The 23,191-nt window shown below is 37.3% G+C and overlaps 2 protein-coding genes across 3 annotated transcripts in view; one reads left to right on the plus strand and one right to left on the minus strand.

Moving 5' to 3' along the window:
* Nucleotides 1–19,457, plus strand: il17rc (interleukin 17 receptor C). 2 transcript variants are annotated; one of them, XM_079844151.1, is made up of 17 exons: nucleotides 1–111; nucleotides 1,447–1,787; nucleotides 2,089–2,317; nucleotides 2,415–2,470; nucleotides 2,569–2,602; nucleotides 4,167–4,267; nucleotides 4,511–4,622; nucleotides 5,136–5,177; nucleotides 5,652–5,773; nucleotides 5,900–5,956; nucleotides 7,526–7,586; nucleotides 8,419–8,636; nucleotides 11,427–11,483; nucleotides 11,596–11,638; nucleotides 11,805–11,900; nucleotides 17,522–17,572; nucleotides 17,958–19,457. In XM_079844151.1, the coding sequence occupies exons 2-17, from the start codon at nucleotides 1,680–1,682 to the stop codon at nucleotides 18,638–18,640; spliced, it is 2,070 nt and encodes a 689-aa protein (XP_079700277.1). In that variant the 5' UTR covers nucleotides 1–111; nucleotides 1,447–1,679; the 3' UTR covers nucleotides 18,641–19,457. The 2 variants fall into 2 exon arrangements, with proteins under 2 accessions (XP_079700277.1, XP_079700278.1); XM_079844152.1 differs by having other exon boundaries at nucleotides 9–111; nucleotides 1,259–1,787.
* A 956-nt stretch (nucleotides 19,458–20,413) lies between these two features.
* The window catches only part of LOC307142961 (uncharacterized protein), a 91,194-nt gene continuing 88,416 nt past the window's right edge, over nucleotides 20,414–23,191 (minus strand). Inside the window, exons 3-7 of the mRNA XM_079844185.1 lie at nucleotides 22,556–22,629; nucleotides 22,282–22,321; nucleotides 22,115–22,198; nucleotides 21,759–21,964; nucleotides 20,414–21,591 (exon numbers count right to left, since the gene is read on the minus strand). Coding sequence (XP_079700311.1) covers nucleotides 21,789–21,964; nucleotides 22,115–22,198; nucleotides 22,282–22,321; nucleotides 22,556–22,629 — 374 coding nt within the window. The 3' untranslated portion in view covers nucleotides 20,414–21,591; nucleotides 21,759–21,788. The remainder of the gene's footprint in view (nucleotides 21,592–21,758; nucleotides 21,965–22,114; nucleotides 22,199–22,281; nucleotides 22,322–22,555; nucleotides 22,630–23,191) is intronic.

Below are 23,191 nucleotides of genomic sequence, written 5' to 3' on the forward strand. Positions count from 1 at the left end.
ACTTTCTCATTTAATGATTGTGTGTCAGTGGAAGCAACGTCATGTGAGGTGTTATAATACATACTCCGAAGTGCTTCAAAAACACCTTATTCGAATTAAGACTTCTGGGCCGTAAGTACAGTTTTGCATTATTTTGTGTTTTGTTTGTTTGTGAGCTGATACATTTTTTTATATTTATATTTTATTACTTCAAGCAACCAATATCATGCTAGTATCAACATAGCATAACCAAAAAATGTCATGTGTTTTAATGCGATACAGTAATTATATGCCTAGTGGCATTAATAGTATACGTAAACAATCAAAAATAATTGATAAATAGTCTCAATTAAAAATACACGAGGGTCAATAATAAAATAAGGACATCAGAAATTATAAAAAATAGAAATAATTGTATATATTTATCTAGTTTAAAACTAGATTATTTTACACACTAAGAAAATGGATTTAATGTTTGATATCAAGTGATACTAAAATTCTTTCCTTGCACTTTAAAGTTTAAAGGTAAAAAATAAATGTCAATTTAAACAAAACATGCCTTTTCACAAAAAGTTGTAAAATGTAATGTCCAAATAAATGTTGCAGGATTTTTTTTTTAAAGAATTATAATGTTCTTGTCATTTTTGTTCAATGACGTTTAATCAACTGATGTTTTTGGTAGTAATAGTTCGTCATTTTAGCTATGCTCCAATAAGATTTCTTAAAGTTGAATTGTAGAAAAATGAAACCAAACATACTCCTTTTCATAAAATGTTTAGCTTGAAAGGCGTGTCTGTGCTATCTTTAAAATAAATGTCATTATTTTTTTTTATTTAACCAATGTAATAATGTTCTAAATATGACAAGTGTCCAAATATGTTTTGGGGCCAACTTTAACAACTTAAACTCTTAAAGAAATAGTTCACCTTAATGTTGTTCCAAACCTGTATGACTTTCTTCTGTTGAACACAAAGGAAGATAAAGAATGATGGTAGCCTAATCAAACAGTTGACGGTATATCCATTGATTGCCATAGTAGAAAAAAATACTATGGAAGTCAAAAGTTGCCATCAACTGTCTGGTTACCAACACTCTTTAGAAAGTCATGCAGGTTTGGAACAACATGGGGGTGAGCAAATGATGATTTTTGGGTGAACTAGCCCTTTAATTGAGTTACAATAAACTGCATTGCCCTTTAAAATGTATCGGGAATCCAGACATTCCAGCAGCAAACATGATTCGTGAACACCCACGTTATCTGGTAATCTGTCATTCACAGAGACACACCTGGGCATACTGGAAACCAGGTGACTTCTAGCGAACACACTTCTACTTATCTTTTAGAACCTGTGGCCGGTTGCCTAAGCTGCAACTGGCCCCATAAGCTCAAATCAGATGTTACAGAGCTGAAGACATTGACTTTATCACGGAATAATATGGCACTGATCGTTTGATGTCGTCTTTCAGATTACCGGGACAGTATGCCGCGTGACCGCGCGCTCTCGCGCTCCTTGCACGCCGAGACGCGAGTACTGGACGGATGATTCGGACTCTTTAACAGAACCGATCAGAACTATGGTCTTCTGGGGTCTCTTAAACCCTCATAGAGACGATATAGTGAAGGGTATATTCTGTGGGATTTTGTTCTTAACCAGTTTCGGTTGGTCGTCTGTTGGATACGAGAGCGAAACTGTTGCGCAATGAAGTTGACGTGGTGGAGATTTCAACTTCTCCTATTGGCCAGCGCCTGTGTGTGTTCACTGGAGCGACTCGCGCACAAACCAGAAAACAACGTCTTCTGTCCTCAGGTTGATTATTCATATACTGAAGTTTGCTTTTAGTAATTTCTTGTTTATTTGTATAGTCATTAAAATATTCCTTTGATGTTTTAGAGATGGATAATAATTCCAGAATTCTTTTTGAAATACAGATATGTTTGTTTTAAGGCACACATCATTATGGATATACAATTTTCCCTTAAAATTATCAAAAGAATATGTAATAAAACTGAATATGTGCATCTTCTGTTATTAAAATGTATATTGAGGTAATCAATGAATTGACATTTTGGCAAGCAAGCAAGTTATTTACCCATGTTTGTGTTTTTAGGCTCTTTCAAACTGCATTGTGAGACATACAGAACCTCTCGGAGTTCGTGATGTGGACTGTGGTCGTGGTTATGTGTGTTCTCTGGACGTCAAGCCGAAATTGTGCTGTCACGGGGAGGATTGTAAACCGTGCTTGTGGAGCAACATCCTTTTGAGTATTATTCCAGATCCTGAGGATGAGGACTGGGGCAGCGGTATTCAGACATCAGATTATGAAGATGATAACAGTGGTAACAAGTCCTAACAAGCAGCAGCATATTACAGTCTAATGTTGGTCTAATGTAGTACACAAAACTTTTACATAATCACTAACTTTTCTAATTTCAGGAGAATTTGATTCAGGATGTGTTTCAATGCCAAACAGCACATCAGAAGGTCGAAGGGTAAGCATTTTGTTCATTTAAAACAACATTTTCAATTTTTATTTTGAAAAAATAATGTGTCAGCACCATAATGATTCTATTTAATCTTTCATTAACAGAAAGAACACTTTCTCTGTGAAGAACTAGGTCAAGGTAGGCCAAGTGAACCTCAAACACCTCTTAGTCCTTCATTTGCTTATCAGATAGTTCACCCAAAAATGAAAATTCTGTCATCATTTACTCACCCTCAAGTTGTTCCAGACCTGTATGAGTTTCTTTGTTCTGCTGAACACAAAAGAAGATATTTTAAAGAATGGAGAATAACCAAGCAGAGAGAGCAACCATTGACTACCATAGTAGGGAAAACAATACTATGGTAGTCAATGGTTGCTCTATCTCAGGGGTCTCAAACTCATTTTACCTGGGGGCCGCTGGAGGTAGACTCTGGGTCAGGCTGGGCCGCATCAAGTATTCCACATAAAAAGTGGTTCAAGTATTCAAAAAAAAGTAGCACAGCTGATCCAATCTTCTCAATCTTTATTATTAACAGTTCTTCAACATGAATGTTTCTTCTGAACATGAACTAAATATAGCCTATAGAAATTAAATCATGTAATATGAAAAAATGAATGATTTTAATTTTATTTTAAATAATAGACTAATTCACAGCAAGGCTGTAACCAGGTCAAACAGAACAGTGAGCGAAATTCTAGATCTAATACTAGTTGGGAAATAATCTTTTTGGGACTATTTGTAAACAATATTTGTATTCATTTGCGTCAAATATATTATTATTCCCGATATTCTTCGCATGAGTGGATAAATATAGATCCGCAAAAATTGTTTGATTTCTCTAGTGGTCTGGTGGTAGAATTTTTGTCAACCGTGTCAAAGGTTCCGGGTTCTAATCCGCTCTCATATAGTTTTTCTTCATTAAAATCAAAGATGTTCATCAATGATTGTATAATTAGACCATGGACACGTTTGCATTTTGTTTTGTGATTTCACCGGAAAGAATAGAGTCTCTCTCCGCAATGGCATTAAGCGATAGATTGACGCGCTCGTCTGTGTGTGAAGACTGAGCAGTGTGCACGAGCCAAAAGAGAACGTAAACCCCGCCTACTTTAATTTGATTGGCCATCTCAATCATTTTGACATTGACGAGCGCTTTTAGACCACATTCGTTTCAACTGTCTGATCAGCTTTGTTCGTCTGTTCCTGTCAATCACGCAGTGTCAACCAATTATACTGCACGAGGGAGGGGCGAGCCAACTCTCTCTCTCACACACACACACACACACACACACACACACACACACACACACACATAAAGGAGGCAGCAAGCGCTGCACACGCAACGACTCAGCAAAAAGGTGCTTTTCAGAGCAACGCGCGGGCCGCACTAACACTAAACTTTAATGTCAAGTAGGGGGCCACAAAATATCATCCTGCGGGCCGCGAGTTTGAGACCCCTGTTCTATCTGCTTTGTTACAAACATTCTTCTAAATATCTTCTTTTGTGTTCAGCAGAACAAAGAAACTCATACAGGTCTGGAACAACTTGAGGGTGAATAAATGATGACAGAATTGTCATTTTTGGGTGAACTTACATGTTCTCACACCGTATATGCTTTTGTTGAAAGAAAGAGATGGATTGACCATTGTTTGCCATGTAGTGCATTAATAAAGCTCGCCTCTTTGTCTTCTCTTCATGCAGTTGCTATTACGATATGCTACATATCAGCAGAAAGGCAGCAAGAGCGCTGCAAGAGATTAGACTTCGCAATGACTTCCGCTGCAAGTCACGAACTTCTCAATGTGAGTGTATGTCACTTCTGCCATTTCACATATTGCTCTCCTCCGTGGGCTGATCTGTGCGGTTGGATTGGTTGTACACTGTGCATTTTTCAAAACGCAAAAGTATTGAAAATGCAAAAGTATGAGCAACTTGACAAAATGCAGAATTTCCAGAAAGTCCTGACTTAAACTACGGCGAAGGAAATATTTGCATAAAATTACTGACTTGATTTTAATCTCAGTGTTTATTTTTGTGTCACACAGCTAACTCTGGTGGAGTATGAAGATGTTGACTTTGGCAGAAAAATGATGATCAAAGTTGGATCATTCCCTCAGTCATCTGAAGTTGAAGTGGAAATCCCTACATTAAAAAAAGGTAGCAATTGTTTTTACTTTCTCTATATGCATCGACTACCGGTCAAAAGTTTCGAATAATCTTTTTTTTCTCACATGTTCACAAAGGCTGCATTTAATTGATCAAATACACAGAAACAACAGTAATATTGTAAATCACAGTAATAAATTAGAGTAAAATTGTGAAATATTTGTGCAATTTTAGATTTGCTATCACGGGAATAAATTACAAATACAATAGAATAATATGAAAATAAGAAAAATAACATTTCACAATATTATTTATGTATGCTATTTCTATTCACGCCAACATTTGTGTTGTTGCCCAGCATCTAAAGAATCAAACATATATATGATATTTTTTATTATGTTTATATGCATGCAAATGCAAATGCAAATGTATTATTACAGCAAGTGTATGAAAAGCAGTGACTGTCTGTCATAATATCTGACTGAATACCAATCAGTAGCATGTCAGCATGCTTTGTTCAAAAAGCATTTTTAAATAATAGTGATGTTTTATTTTTATTGGCAGTGTGTTCCTTACCGCACCTCAAAGACATAAAGCAGTGTAAAGGTATGTTTGGATTGTATTGCTTAATCTCTCTGTCATTAAAATAGCTTTCTCATTTAAGTCCATACTAAAATGTATTTCAAACAGTACTCCTAAATTGCTAATATGGGCTTTCAGGAATAATAAAATCAGTTCTACAATGCTTATTTGTAGTACCTAATCAGGGTTTGAAATGAACACCCGTCAAATGCGGGTAAAAATCAACTGTTGTGGGTAACGCTGTCAATGTCTAACTAGGCAATTTGGCGGGTCACTTATTATATTTACTCACTTTTTATATATGGGTGCGCTCATACTGTGAATGTGAATGTCCTATCTGTGACGCACCAGAATCCAGTTCTCTTTCAAGCTTGAACAACAATAACACACAGACTTATGCCAAAGTACTCGTTTCGGGTATCCTCATAAGAGCAGTCTTAAATGAGTTAAATAACATCTTAAATGAACTGAGAATTGCAAATTTCACTTCATACTTAGGTCCCAGAATCAAGACTGTGAGACAGGAAGGTGTGGTTAAGATTCTGGTAGCCAATGAGGATAAAGGATATTCTGAACCCCCGTCCCTGTGTATGAAACGTGGAAGAAAAGGCAAATGCTGGGTCAGTTAACCTTCACATTCAAATTATTTCTGTGTAAATAACGCCCGGTCTGAAGACTCATTGCGTTTACTGTGCAGACCAGTTTGTTCTTTTCTTGGTAATTTGCCATACCTTTTCTTCTCTCAGGCCTTGGCAAATAACAGCATTCCACTGGAGTCAATCACGGACTGCATGTGTTTCCAGGTACTTTTCAAAACATGCACACACTCAAAACAATGCCTGCTAAAACTAGTGTTGTAATAAAGATCACCTAAACCGAGACCAAGTCAAGACCTGCCTTGGTTTTGTATTGTCTCAAGCAGAGCCATAGAAAAAGAGAGTTGTGACACACTTTGATCTCGCCGCCACAGGTCACAGGTCACGTGATTCATAGAGCGCTCAATAGTTCCAAACAACTCCACGCTGTCAATCTGTTTGAAAGTGCAGTGTAGGATAGACAGCAGTTTCACTATATTTGCATCAATTTCTGCTAAATATTAACACAATATGGGCATCGACTTCAATTTTACAGCGTTGAGTATTGTAGCCAATCACAGGCATTTCTGTTGAAAATAATGACCAATCATATGTTTAATTTACCGGGAATGAGAATCCTCTCTGTATCGATCAAAATAAGTTTTATACAGTCTCAAAAAGCTGAATGAATTTACGTTTTACACAAATCTTCTCATTCATCTGGATATATTAGCTGTTGCAGTGCTGCTCACGTTATCTAACTGCAGTTAGAGTCTAACGATCTATTATATAACAATAAACATTAACTCTAACAAGCTTCATAAAATACCACTTCTATTAGTATTCCTGAGAGGTCAACTAATGCCATAAAATCTCAAAATAGGCAGTAATTTCATCAATTTACCAGCGAATGTGCTTGAGATACACTGAAAAGAATGGGGTTCAATGCTGGAACTATTGGTTGTTTGGAACTATTGGTCGCTCCGTGACATGCTTTACTTCCGCATCAGTTCCTATAGAAGTCTAGCCTGGATGCCAGCCGAACTTAGCTCCGCCCACAACATTTGAGGTTGGGAAGTTCGGTCTGGATTTGATCCGTTGGGGAGCAACTAAGCTCGAACCAGAGCTGTTCGGACCAATGAAATTGTCAGGGCTGGCTTTATACGATGATGGACAGATAATCAACAGTAACGCAATCATCCACGTCACACAGCGCTTGGGTTTAATTAGTTTACTAAACTGAGAACTTGTTCGTATGCATTCACCTTTACTATTTCTCTCAAAAATGGTGATTTTGTTGGTAAGTACTCCGTGTATCCCTAAATTCTTTTTACAACACCGGCATGGTAGTTTACACTCATCTTCTTCTTCTACTTCTTCCGGTGTGCGTGCAGTTGAGTTCTGTTGACAACTATGCATCGCTCCGTTGCTCTGATTGGTTGTAGGTCTATCCAATTGAGTGCAGAGGCATTTTCTTTCCTGGTTCGGTTGAAACGCCTCATAATCACAGCCCAGTGGAGCAGTATCAGACTCATATTCTGATTAGAATCTGAGTATGACGACGTCAGGCTAATGGAAGTCTATGGGAGTGTCGCAACTCTGTTTTTCAACGGCTCGGGTGTCAAGCCCTCAAAGTCTCAAGTTCTTTTCTTGGTCAAACATTGGCTTAACCGGTCTTGAAATAAAATCCTGAGTCCTCTTAGTCTGAGACTGAAACAAGTCTTGAGCACTACAACACTAGCTAAAACCCATTTGTCCATTATTTTAACATGCCCTTTGTCTGTGCATACACTTTAGGCTTGGAAAGCAGAAAAGGCAGCTCGCTCAGAATACTGTCCCTTTGAAAACAATAAAACAGGTAAAACCACAACAATATTCCTCAAATGGCCCCATGACTTTTGTTTGTGATTTACTGGATAAGGATTAAGGATGGTAATTAATAAAAATATATATTAAAAAATATATTTGTAAAATATACTGATACAACTATTATATTTATATATATATATATATATATATATATATATATATATATATATATATATATATATATATATATATATATATATATATATATATATATATATATATATATTTCTATTCTTATTTATATAAGGATTAATACAAATATATATTTTAAAACACATTTACATTTTGTAAAATATACTTTTAAAAATACATTTTAATAGTTTTTTTATACCTGATAAAATTTGTATCGCTTGGAATAACTAGAAAAATGTTATAAGATTAAAAAAAAAAATCATCAAAATATATGGTCTTTACAGGTCTAGAAATCACAATTTTAAAATCTCATTCTGTATAAACACAGAGGTGAAAAATATGTACTATTAAATGCATAAAAAATGTATACTTGAGTATGTTTTAGTACAATACAAATATACTATAATTAATTTTTAATACATTTAATAGTACGTTTTTTTTTTCAAGACAGTGGGAACCCTGGTTCTTTAAAAAAATTGTTGTGGGGGTGAATTAAAAAAAGAAGTTGTTTTGGATTTTTTTAATGCTTGTTATATCTTATTCTAAATCATTTGAAGATATATTGTGTCCTTATTGGAAGTTTGCTGAAGCCTTTTCTTACAAATAAAAGCTAGCATTATTGTCTTAGATCTGGATGTTCAATGCCATATTCATTTATTTTGTCTTCCTAAAATGTTTTTGTCTGGCAGAATTTAATGCCAATGTCCTGAGAAACATCTCAGTGTCAGTAGCCCACACCAAGACAAATGATGATGAGCCGGTGATGAGCTGGAATTTAACGGTGCCCTGCAGGATAAGTGCTGAATTGTGGCCGTGCCAGCTCGAGGCAGATGGACAATGCAGAGAAATTAAAGGATTCAGACAGCAGCACTTGAATGATTGGGAAGAAAACAGCACAACACTATGGGTAAATATATTGGAATATGTAAAGCTTTGTTTTCTGTCCTGTATAGGCCTTTGAGTAGACACTTTATTTAATTTGACATGAATGGAAATGGAATGAAGCTTGAGGGAGTAGAAATACTATAGGGAGTTCAATAAATCATGTTAATCCATGTCCGTGTTTCGATGATATTTGGTTCTGTTGAACCTGTCAGTCCATATTATTTCAACTTAGTTTTAAAATAATCGTATAGAATGGAATTTGTGGTGAAAAACTACATTACCCATGATGCTGTACAAAAAATTCCACCAGAGATTCGAGCAAAAAAGAGCTCTTGAGCTCTGCCTACTCCCAAGAAGCACCGCAAATTATCAAGTCGATCGCTCAATGCTCTGAAAATACTTAAATATTTGTGTGTGTGTGTGTGTATATATATATATATATATATTTATTATTATTATTATTTTTATTTTTATTTTTTTCGATTGTGCAATTCACACTGCTTCATGGGTTTGTTGATAAGGGAAGAAGGAAGCGGGAACCGGCCAATGTTCAAACGTACAACTTTAATCACAAAATAAACAAATAACCATATAACAGGCCTGGTCCTCTCTCGTTGTTACTCCTCCTTATATCCTTCCGGAGCTCCTCCGTGGGACTCGAGACCATGTGTGGCGCACAGGTGACGCTCTTTTACAAGTAGTGCTCATTGCAGAGCCAAATGACATCCAGCTCCACCTCTCTGGACATCATGGGTTGAGTTTGGCCTGGTCCTGCAGCGTAACATGAGAATGAACCTCATTGGTTTATGCGGAAGCTCAAACGTGCTGCGTAACATGAGAAGCTCAAGCGAACACCATTTAGCACAACTGATATGTGTGTTGACAAATGTTTAAATGTGAATAAAAGACTAGATTCAGTCTGTTCTTCATATCAAGCTACCGAGTCTCTTTAGAAAATTTGGACTAAACTGCTCAATTCATATGGATTAGTTTTACGATCACTTTATGAACTTTTTGAAGTGTTAAAGTGTCAGTTGCGTTGCTGTAAATGGAGGGACAGAAAGCTATCAGATTTCATCAAAAAGATCTTAATTTGTGTTCTGAAGATGAATGACATGAGGGTAATTAATGACAGAATTTTCATGTTTGGGTGAACTACGGTTAAGATTAGAAAGCTACGGCCACTGGGCATGCGCACATCAATATTGCGTCATTTAATGACTATATTTGCATTATTGTAAGGGTAGGTTTAGGGATGGGATAGGTGTAGACATTAATAAAATACAATCTAATAAGTAGCAATTGGATTTATTTTATCATGAGATTTTGCCTCACTTCCAGCCATTGCTGTTTCCCTTCTAGCCACAACCATGAACTCACCCTTTAGGGTGTGGTTGGAACATCTAGCGCCACCCTAAATTACATCCAGAGAGGGGAAGCTGAACTTCACACTCCACCCATGTCTCTGCAGTGAGCAGCCACTCCTCTTTAACACTCGCGCCACCAGCCTCGCTCTGTTCCCACGGCTCTCAGCCCCACCCTGTTTTCCACAATAGGATTGTAGTTCTATCCCTCACTAAAACCGTTAAACACAATCTTGTACCTTTGTATTTCTGTCCAGTTTACTGGACTACTAAAATACTATTTAGCTTCAAATTAAAGTTTGTAGTGTTGGGAATCACCTCGTAGCCGACCGTGGCTCTGTTCAGGCTTATACACTCTAAAAAATGCTGGGTTAGAAACAAGCCAAGTTGGGATGTAAATGGACAAACACAGTGATTGGGTTGTTTTAACCCAGCGATTGTTAAATGTTTGCCCAACGTGCTGGGCAGTTTTATTTAACTCAACTATTGTTTAAAAATGACTATCGCTGGCTTAAAATGAACCCAAAATAGGTTGGAAATTTAAAATCAGACACAATAATAATAACAATAATAATAAAAAAGGTGAACATTTATTAATAAGCAATTTAAACAATGTTTAATTATTATTCACTGAACTTATTAATGTTAATTTATTAATAAATGTTAATTTCCAACATACTTTGGGTTCATTTTAAGCAATCAATACAGTCATTTTTAAACAATAGTTGAGTTAATTAAATAAAACTACCCAGCTGGATGGGCAAACATTTAACCCATTCACTGGGTTAAAACAACCCAATTGCTGGGTTTGTCCATTTTCATTTGTTTTTAACTTAGCATTTTGTAGAGTTTTTAACAAAGACTTTGAAATCCCTATGGAAAAATACTTCTGGAACCAACGCTGCTGAAAAAAGAGGCGGGCACTGTTGCACTCTTTTGGAAATTTGTTGAAAAACCCGACAGTGGGATATAAAATGTCTGAGAACACATTGAAAATATAGGATTGTTTTCATTCAAATCTGGAAATCAATTTTTAGGGGGAAAAAGTACAACAAAGAAACATTATGATGTAAAAAAAAAAAAATTAACATTTGATGCAACGTTAAAGATTACACATTAAAGCAAAAGGGCGACATACCAAATACAAGACTTTCTGAAATTCATGTTAATTTCTTAAAATACATTTTTAGTAATAATTAGTAATTAACAGTTTTGTATTATCAAAATATGAAAGAATGCAAAATAGAAGCATTTTCACCAGTGATCTCGCACTTTTGAAGCGAAATGATTGACTCACAGGTACACAACAATAAAAGGTTAAATAGACCGCACCTCTGTCTTGTCTGGTTTAATTTATGTGAAATTAAATATCACATCTACTAATCAGCCAATAATTGTTTTTCCAGCTGGTTAAAAAGTGGTTTGCTATAATGATATTTGCTCTTCAGGTATCCGGGAAATTTGTGAATATCACATCTCGGAATCACCTGCAGCTCTGTGTGAAGGTGTGATGCCATCTCTTTCTCCCTTTTTGATTTCCTTAGTTTGGTGTAATTTCAGCGCAAACAGACCGTAAACATGTTAAACGTTTTTCATTGTTTGTGTGTTTGTCTGCAGCTTAAAGTGGATGGAAAGATTGTGCAGTACTGTCAACATCACTGTAAGTTTATGATAAGAAGAAACATCTATATATCCTGTTTAATTAAAGCTGCCAATCATTGTCATTCGATCATCGTGATGCTTTGTGTGTTCAATGTACTAAAACTAACATTTGCTCTACTGAACATGACAGATGTTATCCGTTTCATGGTGTATTGTTGTTTTAGGGGAACGACAGTTCTGGAGCCTTCTTGTTCTTCTACCGATGATCCTTGTTTGTCTGGCTATTTTTGGAGTGCTTCTTCTGGTGAACAAACTGAAATGTAAGTCTTTACAATCTACAGCATCTCTCTGTTTATATAGTAAGATGTGTTTCCTCTCAGCAAAGAAGAAACTACGACACAATGTATGGAATGACTTTTATTACCATTATTGTTATTATATATTTTAATTTCAGTTTTTTTTTAAAATACACAAATACATTATTTATATACACAATATATATAGTGGTGGCCAAAATTATTAGAACATGTGGCATATTTAAGAGGTTTCAGTTGTTTTTGTTGAATTGGCCATTACATTACCCATAACATTAATGAAATAGTCATGATTATGCTCCTCTATAGAATAGAGCCATAAGGAGATAAATATTAAATATTAACTTTAATATTAGTTTAAAATCAAATACATTTAAAATTAATAATAAATAATAATAAAATATTCAAGTTAAAAGTGGATAAAAACAGTACGAGTCACTTCATCTGATATTTGTTTTGCTCAGAGCAACCATCTGCATGTTTCATGAACATTATGAAATTAAATCATGTTTAGGAGGCAAAATAGGTCAATGTTTTCAGATCTGTCAGGTGTTAGTTATAGTTATATATATATACAGTGTTGGGGGTAACGCATTACAAGTAACTTGAGTTACGTAATCAGATTACTTTTTCAAGTCACTAGTAAAGTAACGCATTACTTTTTAAATTTACAACAAAATATCTGAGTTACTTTTTCACATTTATTTGACTGACAGCTCTCCTGTCCCCATGCTGAGAAAACTCGAGAGTAAGTGCAGAGGCGTTGTGTGTAAATGTGTTATTGTAGTTCTAGACTAAATGTGAGCATTTATTCATCTCACTTGCACAATAAATATTCAGTAATCCTCAAAATTAATCAAATTAGTCAAATGCAAAATCTATGCAGGAGTACTATGCAAACCACAAATATATAAATGTTAAATAAAACAAATATTTTTATGCATTTAATCTACCCTTATTGACCAATGTCTTGCTGCTGACCTTCGATGATTCAGTTAAACCATGAGCATATATCACTAGATTTTTTGTTTTTATTGGTAAAACTTTTCTCCTGCGTCCTATTCTTTCATGATCCAGAATGGCAGCAAATTTTTACCTCAGCCTGAGGCTTATTATTTCAATTTTGGTATGAAGAGGTCTTTACATTTGCACAAAAATATTACTTTTTTTTGCTATAAAAAAAAACAAAAAAAAAACAAGCCCAGCCCAGGTGAGAAAAAGTAACGCAAAAGTAACGTAACGCATTACTTTTCTTAAAAAGTAACTAAGTAACTCAATGAATTTCTTTTTAAGGGAGTAACGCAATATTGTAATGCATACTTTCTCTTCTTCTTTTGTTTAATGGCGATTTACTTAGTGCACATCGCCACCTATTTGGTGGTTATGCAATAATTTTTTCTAAATATTTGTTTATTAAGTAATCTTTATTCACTGAGAATAAGGATTATAGTGTTTGTTTGATGCTAATTAATTGAATGCAGATCCGTGTGTGAGATGACAATAAAATAAATAATAAATATATTTGAATTGAATTAACATTTAAACATTACCTTGTTATAATAGTGCTTTACAATTAATATATAATATTGTATATTATATAACTGAAACAAATTTGGTAATATTAATAACTATATTAATTATATAAAAGTAAAACACATCTGATACCTTTTAAGCAAACTAACCCTGGATCATGAGCTGCTCCGGAGCAGGTTATGTTCAGAGAGTGAGTTACCATGGTTACTTACATACCCTCAAAGTTACCTCTGTTTTTGGAACCGAAACTTGAGGTTATTAAACATACCCAGGTATGTCACATTACCTGATTTCTGGAATACACTCCAGGGAGTATAAATACACAGGGTGAATGAGGGAACAAAGCAGCCACAGGTGGAGAAAGATTAACTAATCGGACTAACCTGAATAGGCGCAGACATGACAAAACGTAATTTGACAATAGTTTGGATAGTGAGGATTGCAAAATAAAGCAAACTGTGACATATTATACCCAAAAACAGTGGACTACCAGTAAAATTGATAGGACCAAGACACTTTGACCTGAGCATGTTTTGCTTAAGTGTTTTTTCTTCAATTGCTAATTTGACCTTTTTACACCACAGACTGGACAAAATGGCATTGCTTGGTCATTGGTTGACCTAAATTGGTATTATCCAATGATGTACTTAAATTTAACAGCTGACAGCTGATTGGTTGATTGTAATCCATTACATATTTCTATCAAAGTTATCTGACATTATCAAGATGAATTTGTTCTGACACAGTTTAAAGGTCCCATGGCATGGCATTTTTCTATTATTTTATAATGTTTCCTGAGGTGAACTTATATTGTTAGTATGATTTTTACATCATAAAATGTCATAATTTAGAAATAAAAGGCATTTTTTCAATACTGCTGTTTGCCCTGTGGCTGAATGCCCTGCTTCAAGAGGCGTGTCTGCTGTGAGACTTCAGTAAAAACGCCCACTGTTGTGATTGGCTGACATCTTTGTATTTTAAATGAGCGGAGGGGGCGTGGTTTAACTTGGTCTACGAGGCACGAGCAGGCACGAGCTGCTGCCAGAGAGACGATGGACCTGAGTTCACTTCACATCAGTTCTCAGCATGTCTGAACTGTTGTAGTTACAGCATATACTTCAGGTTATTAGTCTATTTCTATTCGGAGGGACTGTCACTCGTGTCAGAAAGTTAGTAACTTTAGTAAATTATGGATCAGCGCTGACTGGAGACGCGAACCGTTTAGAACGATTCAGTCCGATTTGGTGAACTGATTCGGTTCACTAAAAAGAACAGGTTCAAAAGAAAGATCATTCGCGAACCGGACATCACTAACGTACCAGAGACGGAGCTCAGCGATCGCTAACAAAGTTATTTATAGTAACTACTGAGTTATGAGAGCGCTGTCAGTCAGCGCGAGTTTATTGTGTTTGTATCTGAGAGTTCTGAATAAACACGAGTCCCAGTCACACCGAGTCCGTCTTCATCATTATTACCAACTTTGTAACACATGCAAAGTACCATTACAGCTGTCGAGATGAACGAGTTAAAAGTAAGTGTTGATAATAGCATTATTTTAAAAATAAAATAAAAGCGTCAGTGACGCGCGTTGAGTACACAGCGCAAACAAAGACACAACAGCAGTAATCGAATGTAATCCAGTTTATTGTGGGGAAAGCTGGCTAGCCCGAATATGCTCACGCTTACCCCCCTTCTGCTTAATCTCGCGCCGCGTTTGGTGCCTCCGCTGTGGGCCAGATGCAGTACTGGGGGTCGGGGATGTTGAAGGCCACCGGCCAGTGCAGCCCGAGCTTCGGCGTGTGTGAGGCCGATGTTGAGCAGAAACGACTGTATGCACATTTTAGAACCGATAGACGCGACGAGGACGTACAAAAACACTGACTCACAAGATAGAAAACACGAAAACACCGTTCTGTCTGGAGAGAGAGAAGCCGCAGCGTGTGCACGAATAATAAATAATTAGCTACACATCAGAAATTACTGATCACAGATCAGAAGGACCTGAAAAAAGACTTCTGTTTTCATTTGTACATCCAAACACTGAGAAACTGCCAGCATTCACTCGTTCACAAGGAATGATCTCTCGAGCGTTTGCATGGGCGTGCCAGATTTTCTGGGCGGAGGAAAGGGAGGAAACCGTTCCTGCTTGGACGTCAAACCAGGAGACTTCAGGATTGGCTAGTCTGGCCTGTCATTTTCTCAAAGGCAGAGAGAGACAGCCAGAACTCGGGTTTACACCGATCAACATTTCTATCCACTTGGGGACAATATTCAGGCTGGGGGAACGCATATTAATGTTGAAAAACCTCATAAAATGAAAATTTCATGCCATGGGACCTTTAACTCTTGTCATACTCTTGAGTTCTATTGAGTCCTAAAATATAGCGAATAAACTGTGATAATGTGAGAAAATGTTGAAGGTGTCTGAATACATTTTGGTTTGACTATATGTATCTATACTTTTGCTACCAAAAATTATATTTCAATTGAAATAAATACTAATGAACGTTCTATTAATCAAAGAATGCTAAATAATGGTATATATATTAACAGATCACTATTTTGACCACTTGCACCCTGCTTTATAGATATTGCAATTGCATATTAAAAAATCCATTAGCCAAGATAAACAATATATCAGTTTATTTTATATTGTTGTGTCGACACGATTACAAAGTCAATTCTGCATTTTTCATGCTGGAGACTAATAACTACTGTGCTGTCAAAGTACAACTGATCAGACACTTTATATTATCGAGCCCGGAAGATTTAACTAAGATGTTAAATAAGACAGACTCTGGGCCCTATTTTAACGATCTGAAACGCAAGTGTCAAAGCGTGAAGCGCAAGTAACTTTGTGGGCGGGTCTCGGCGCTGTTGCTATTTTCCCGGCGGGATAAATGGCTCTTGCGCCCGGCGCAAATCTAAAATGGGTTGGTCTGAAGTAGCTTCATTATTCATAGGTGTGGTTTGGGCGTAACGTGAATAAACCAATCCGAGCGTCATCCAACATTCCCTTTAAAAGCAGGTGCGCAAGTTCCATTATGGATTGCTATTATTATGGCGTATTTACCAGGCGCACGCCAGGAGCGGTTCACAGCCGAGGAGACTGATGTTCTTGTAAGAGCAGTGAAAGACAGAGAAGTGAAGTTGTAATGTTGTACATTATGGTAAAGGTGATTTCACAGTCTTTTTTTTTTCAGTCTTTCAGTTTTTTTCAGTTTTTCAGTCGATTTTTTTTCCTGGTTCTTGACGGACAAACCAATTTGTCAGATGTCCTTATATACATATATGTCTTGCCACTATTGGGCAAACAGGTCTTATCCTTAATTATTACAATTAGCCTGAATCATTTGTAAGCTAGATTTATGCCTATTTTTTTCACATCTTCGTGGCACACCACAATGATTTCCGTCATCTCATGTGTTAATATTTTTTTAGTGTAACAATTTATGATTTGCAAAAATAACTGTTGCATCTGTGTAGATTACATGAGCAAAGTGTATGCGCGTTGTGCACGCTATACATTATGGTCAAGCATGCGCCCTTAAAATAGCATAATGAACAACGCGCAACGCGCCACTGACTTTAGACTAGGTTTTTTCTGGTCAGTGGCGCAATTGTTTAATGGAACAGCAAAATAGCACCAGGGATTGTTTGCGCCGGAACACGCCTCCTTTTTTGCGCTGAACCGCCCAGGTAGCGCAAGTGCATTCACTAGTTTAGCGACGTGCTTCTGTGGAGGGAAAAGCGCGCTTTGCGCGGGTGCAAAATAGGAATGACACATGCGTCGGTGTACAAAGTCAATTGCGCTGGGTGCAAGATAGGGCCCTCTGTGTCCGTTTTGTATTTGTCTCTCTACTCTCAACGGCTCCATTCATGTGTCTCTGTCAATGGTACATATTTTTGTGCTGATCTGTGTAGAACGCATTTATCCAATCTCAGCGTGCTCTTTGTTTGTCTCTTCTCCTCCTCCTTCATGTCTCATTTTCTGTTCTTTCATCCATCTTGGCTTTTTCTGTGTCTTACACCGTTTTAGTTTCTTTTAAATGGTTTCAAACATATTTTTGTCTTCTTGTATGTCTCTCTTACAGGGTATCTTAGCCAATGGGACAGATCATTCTCAAGGACGGATCATTCTCAAGGTGCACAAAGTGTTCTTGCATTTCTAAGAAGTCTTTTTGCGCACGTCCTGATTTTGCCGAGTTAGACACGTTCCTAGGTCAACATATTTTGTTGATCCTGGAACAACATTCCTGTCCGATTGAGTCCTAACCCTTATCCCTACCACTATAAGTTATCCCTAAAATCAGAGGGAAATGATTGGTGAATAACACTGATGTAGAAGTGTTGTAAACCTAAACATAAACTGTAAACTTGTCCCTCAAATCTGATTGGTTGAATAGAGATGTTGATCCAGGAACATGTTGTACTTGGCGAAATCAGGTTCTGCACCTTTTAGCATAGGGAAAGTTCTCCCCAATTTTTTTTGTCTTAATTTACCTCTTCTTTCTCTCTCTCTCTCTCTAGATATGAAGGGACAGGTGTTGTTGCTCCATTCCTCAGCCACCGACCCACAGTTGGTGTGTAAGCTGGGCCTGTTGCTTTCAGAGCTGGGTTTCGGAGTATTTCTCGACCTGTGGAACCAAACAGAGCTCGGTTCTCTCGGCCCGGCGGCGTGGCTCCACTCCAAGCTCGATCACATCCAGAAACACGGAGGCAAAGCCCTTCTTTTGCTTTGTCCATCAACACTACAGAGAGCCGAGGGCTACTGGAACATCGCAGTGGAAAAACAAAGCAATCCTGACATATACTCCTCAGATACGCTGGCTTCGGCACTGGCCTGCATTTTCGCTGACCGCCTGAAGGGCGGCGTTGCTCAGCGGTTCGTCCTTATGCAGTTAGACTGTCATGAACTTCTCATTAAAGAGGAGCTGCCAGTGCTGTTCAGGGGCCTACCGCTCTATAAACTGCCCTCACAGTCTCAGGGATTACTTACGGAGCTGTGTTTGGAGAGCCCAAATAACGTGTGTGGAAAGTTGAAGAAGATGTGGTGGATAAAAAGGGCACGGAGGAAGCTGGCCAATGAAGTGCAGAACATTTTTAATAGGACGAGGGGGAGGGCTGAAACCATGCTCACTCAAAGTGATTCACTCAGCCTAGACATGGAAGACACAGAGGAAAGAGTTTTTCTCAAAGATGAACAGCACTGACATGGCTTTTACATAAGCGACAAATACACAATCTGTCTCTATGGACTATGGACAGACTACATACAAGTACCAAAAGGTACCATGGATGTCCATTAAAACTGGCATTGTCATGTTTTTCTGTGTATATATGGAAAAACTGAAGCTTTTTAGACATAGTACCGTCACATCATGAAGTACTATGATATGGTATAGATATTATATTTACAATACCTGCAACCTCAGAGGATTGCTTGAGAAGGAAGTCTGCATGCACTCTTGAGGAAATGTCAAAGTACAGACAGTACAGAAAGTAAATGAAGAAATGAAATGGATAAATAAACACTGCAAATTACAAGAGATCACTAAATGCCTACATATGCTATTCATATATAGGCCTATAATCATATATTTTCATATTACCAATATTTTAATATTACAATGTTACCTCTAATTTATCCTTTTCATCTCCGCTCTAACATGGTGTTTGTAAAAAATTCACTGGATTTAAGCTAATAAATATGGGCTATATGAATTTCAGATGTAAACATGGCTGTTTTTATTGAACGTTTGTAATGGCATGCATTTGAAATGCTAGTTGTACAGTTTATCGACGCTTATTCCCCTGGTTTCACAGACAATGCTTAAACTAGTACCAGACCAAATTGCATGCTTGAGTTGTTTTAAATGAACGCAACTTGCACTGGCATATCTTTTTGTCTCAAGATGCACTCCAGTAATGTAGCCTATAATTGAACTAAAAGGCCTAATCCTGGCTTAATCTAAGTGTTCTGTCATGGGCTGACATGAGTGGAATAAAATAAATGGAAAAACTAACTAGTCTGGTCTGTTTGCTGGTTTTTAAAAGGGTTTAGGGCTTCAGCTGGTCAGACTGCCCAACAGTCGAACACCAACGTAGACAATACTAACCACAAGGCTCGAAGTGACAATTAGAGTCTATAAAAAGAAGATAAGGAAGGGGACATCATATCGTACACCATCAGACCCGCTGCTAAAAATAGGCTACATGCTGTTATTTGAGAACCGCCGTGTGTGTGACGCGCGCGACGTCCTCAGCTGCTGCTCTGGTTTTGCGCGTTCACGACAGAAGTTTAGAAACAGAAAAGCTCCCGAAAGTCAGGTATAATTAATCTACACAATAATTATTCCAATTTAACTCTTTATTGTGTATGTATTGTGTAAAACCCACATTCCGCTTTCTCTGTCGTAGGTAAAATAAAATAAAATAATCCAGAATGACCCCGAGGCAGGGTTTATATGGCGTTGTCATGTGCTGTGTGTTATTTTTCTCTGGTCAAACCATTTGGAATTCGCATATGAAGCAGTTGGTTAGTAGGCTATTAGAGAGTAAGACTAAGACTTCCTCTTAATATTCATGAGCCAACCCATCACCATTGAAGGATTGTCACGGCACCTTTTAATGAGCACGCTTGAGGCACGCTGAACCCGAAAAGAGAAAACTGGGTTAACTGGTTTTACCCCAGATAGCAATGAGTCGGCGGACCACCGGCGGTGATCCGGCGGCTGTAGAAGCGTCAGAATTGCGTAATCGCAAACACGTTTGACGGCGCACCGCCGGCGGCAGCCGCTTTTTAAAAGCGGCAGCCGGCTTCCTACCGCCTTCGTACCGCCGCCGGCCCGCAGGCAAACCGCCGTTCCGCCGCCTTTATACCAGAAGGCGGCCCGGCGGAGGCAAACGCTTTTTTCGAACGATCTGCCTCCGCTTATTGTGTAATAAATAATATATATATTTATTTATTATTCATATATTTGTAACATGCAGTTTATGATGGATAATAATTGAACAAACCAGATAAATTCCCATTTGGCATTTTTATTCCACATTTCAAAGTACATTAACTATCAATGATACAAGATAATATAAATTAAATATAACAGACAATAAATAAGCTTAAATAGGCCTATAAATAACAAAAAACATTTTTACTAAAGAACCTGCATGTTTCCAATTAAATTTTGGTTTAAAAAAAAAAAAAACAGCCTTACAAGCAAATTATAACACTTACAATATTTGTTAATAACAAATAGGTCAGCTCTGGGATGAAAAGAATTACCATTAAATATTATATCAAATAATGAGGATATTTGGTACCAAAGAATGTGCAGGATACCAAATAAATCGAGGTATAACATCACATTTAACAAGCCATTTCTAACAATAGCATAAATGGTAATAATTTAGAGTAAAGCTCTGGAGAAGAATAGAACAGTAGTAGAACAGAACATTATAACAAGCCTGACTATGGGTTCTCCGGTTTTCCCCGACCTCCAGAATGAGGCAGCGCAAATTGGCTTATCTTCAGTGATTTCTTGTGCGCCTATATAAAGGACAAACAACCTCGCCATCCCATATCTATCCAAGGAGCTGCCTTCAAGGCAGGGTCACAGGGAATAAAAAAAAAGTAATTTCCACAGTGAACAGTGTGGATTGGGTGAGTGTAGCCTGAAACTTCTGGCTTCTTTAGGGGTCTTGATGTTACTGACTGCAGGATAAAGAAAGGGTTCCAGGTGTCAGTAGTCAGCCTAGGTGTAAGAGGTCGGCTGTGGGTCCCTCTCAGCTGTGCGGCGTCTTTTTCCACCTTCACGATCAGATGCTCCTTTCAGGTAACGCATAGCGCTAACCTGGACCGCCTCATCAGTGGCATCCTGGGTTGCCGGGTTCTTCCGGATGGCTCCTGTAGAAAATACAGATCTGTCATTCCATGTGAATGTCATAAGGCCACACACATCTACTTAAATATATAACAAATTTATATATTTATATATATATTACTTTGAACAATGGTCTTCAGGAACATGTCTCTAAAACATGCTTTATCCCCTACACCCGTCCAGGTTGTATTAATGGAAAGGTGATTAGAGAAGATACTCTAAAGCATTCGCCACACGGTTGTCTTTAGGTCCCTCCCACATTTGATTGCCAAAAACCGAAGCTGAAAATACAAAAAAGTGTTACAAATTACATATCTCTGAAGCTTCTCATACATAAATATAAAAATGTGACAGGCTGTGATTCAGACTGTAGAATATGCAGTGTACAATCTTAAATTTTACTTTTTAGATTACCCTACAGCATTATAAACAAAATCAGCACACTTACTGGAGCTCTTTATCCTGCCTCAAACTGTTGTCAAGCAACGCCAAATGGGTTGTCTAGGGGGAGTAACAGACCCCCTGGCAGGGATAACTCTCCAAAAGACACATTGGCACTGAAATGTTGCAGCATAGTGTCCATTTTGTTGTCCATGCTATGCACAACATCGCCAAACTCTCCAAGACGTCGCAGCATTAGGGTCTGATCTGCACCTACAGGGGTTCACAGAATAAAAGAATAAAGCAGTCAGTCCTGGTCCCTCAACTACTAAACTATGACATTTACAACTAGGTCTACTACATGTACAGGTGGCCCCAGTGGGAATTAAACCAACAACCACAGGTGTTGTTTGCAAGTTGTACCTGATTGCCCAGTACGAGCAAACGTCGTCAACATTGTCCCAACTTGCTTCACCTGCTCATGAAGTGAGCCGCTGTCATCCGAAGCTACAAAATGAAAGGCATTTGGTAATTTTGGACCTACATCACAGTCAAAAAAGTAAAATTTAAGAAAGAGTGCATGTTCTCACCTGCTCGTGCATTGCTTTCCCTCAGGGCTTGGTTCTCATTCTGGAAATCTACATAAAAAATATTTTATTTTAATTATATATATATATATATATATATATATATATATATATATATATATATATATATATATATATAACAACAACTACAGGCACAATTTTCCATACTGTTAAAGTTTCCAACATCTGCAATTTCCTGTTTGTCCATCTCAACTCCTTTCAATATTCTTCTCCTTATAGCCCAGTAACTAGACATTGTGACTAACAATTTATTTACCTTGAAAGCCGAAACGATTGTCCAACAATAGGTCTCTTGGATGAAGATAACCGATTGTGCTCTGGTCAAGGTATCTGCAAGAAAATGTGAACAAAACCGCATTGTTAACGTTAAATACAGAATATACAGTAGCTATGCTGTGGGGGGAAAAACTGGTCAGCCAAATGTGGAACAGTAAAATGTATTCATTCAGTGTAGTGATTCAAGTAAACTGCATTGTCCTCAAACATAATAAGTACAGCAGTTCAGAGAAATAACTCATAAATGACCTTAAATGCTAGAAGAACAGTAGCAACACAGCACATGTTAGCTAACACTTGCTAAAACTGACCTAACGTTAGCAGCATGCTTGTTCGGACTAACAAAATAATTTAAATAACCTATATACATCATTCTGTTTTGTTAGAAAACACCAAAAGTTAAACTTAAGTCTTTCTAGATGTAAAGCTTTGGCTAACTTACCTACAGTAGCTAGATACATTTTAACATGTAGAACATGCTTGAACTCAGTGTGTAAAAAAGGCGAAACAGCACGTGTTAGCTAACACTGTGTATTGTGCACTATATCAGCGTGCGTGTCTGAACAAACTAATTAAAACAACCTACCGGTATAGCTATACATCAAAAATGAACATA

Source organism: Gobio gobio, assembly GCF_949357685.1.
Source record: "Gobio gobio genome assembly, chromosome: 19".
Classification (NCBI taxonomy): domain Eukaryota; kingdom Metazoa; phylum Chordata; class Actinopteri; order Cypriniformes; family Gobionidae; genus Gobio; species Gobio gobio.

Excerpts from the sequence above, each read along its gene's own strand:
- il17rc (XM_079844151.1), top strand. The coding sequence starts at position 1,680 with ATGAAGTTGACGTGGTGGAGATTTCAACTTCTCCTATTGGCCAGCGCC. Across the intron at positions 4,268-4,510 it reads CAAGTCACGAACTTCTCAAT|CTAACTCTGGTGGAGTATGA; the intron begins GTGAGTGTATGT and ends TGTGTCACACAG. Across the intron at positions 8,637-11,426 it reads AAAACAGCACAACACTATGG|GTATCCGGGAAATTTGTGAA; the intron begins GTAAATATATTG and ends TTTGCTCTTCAG.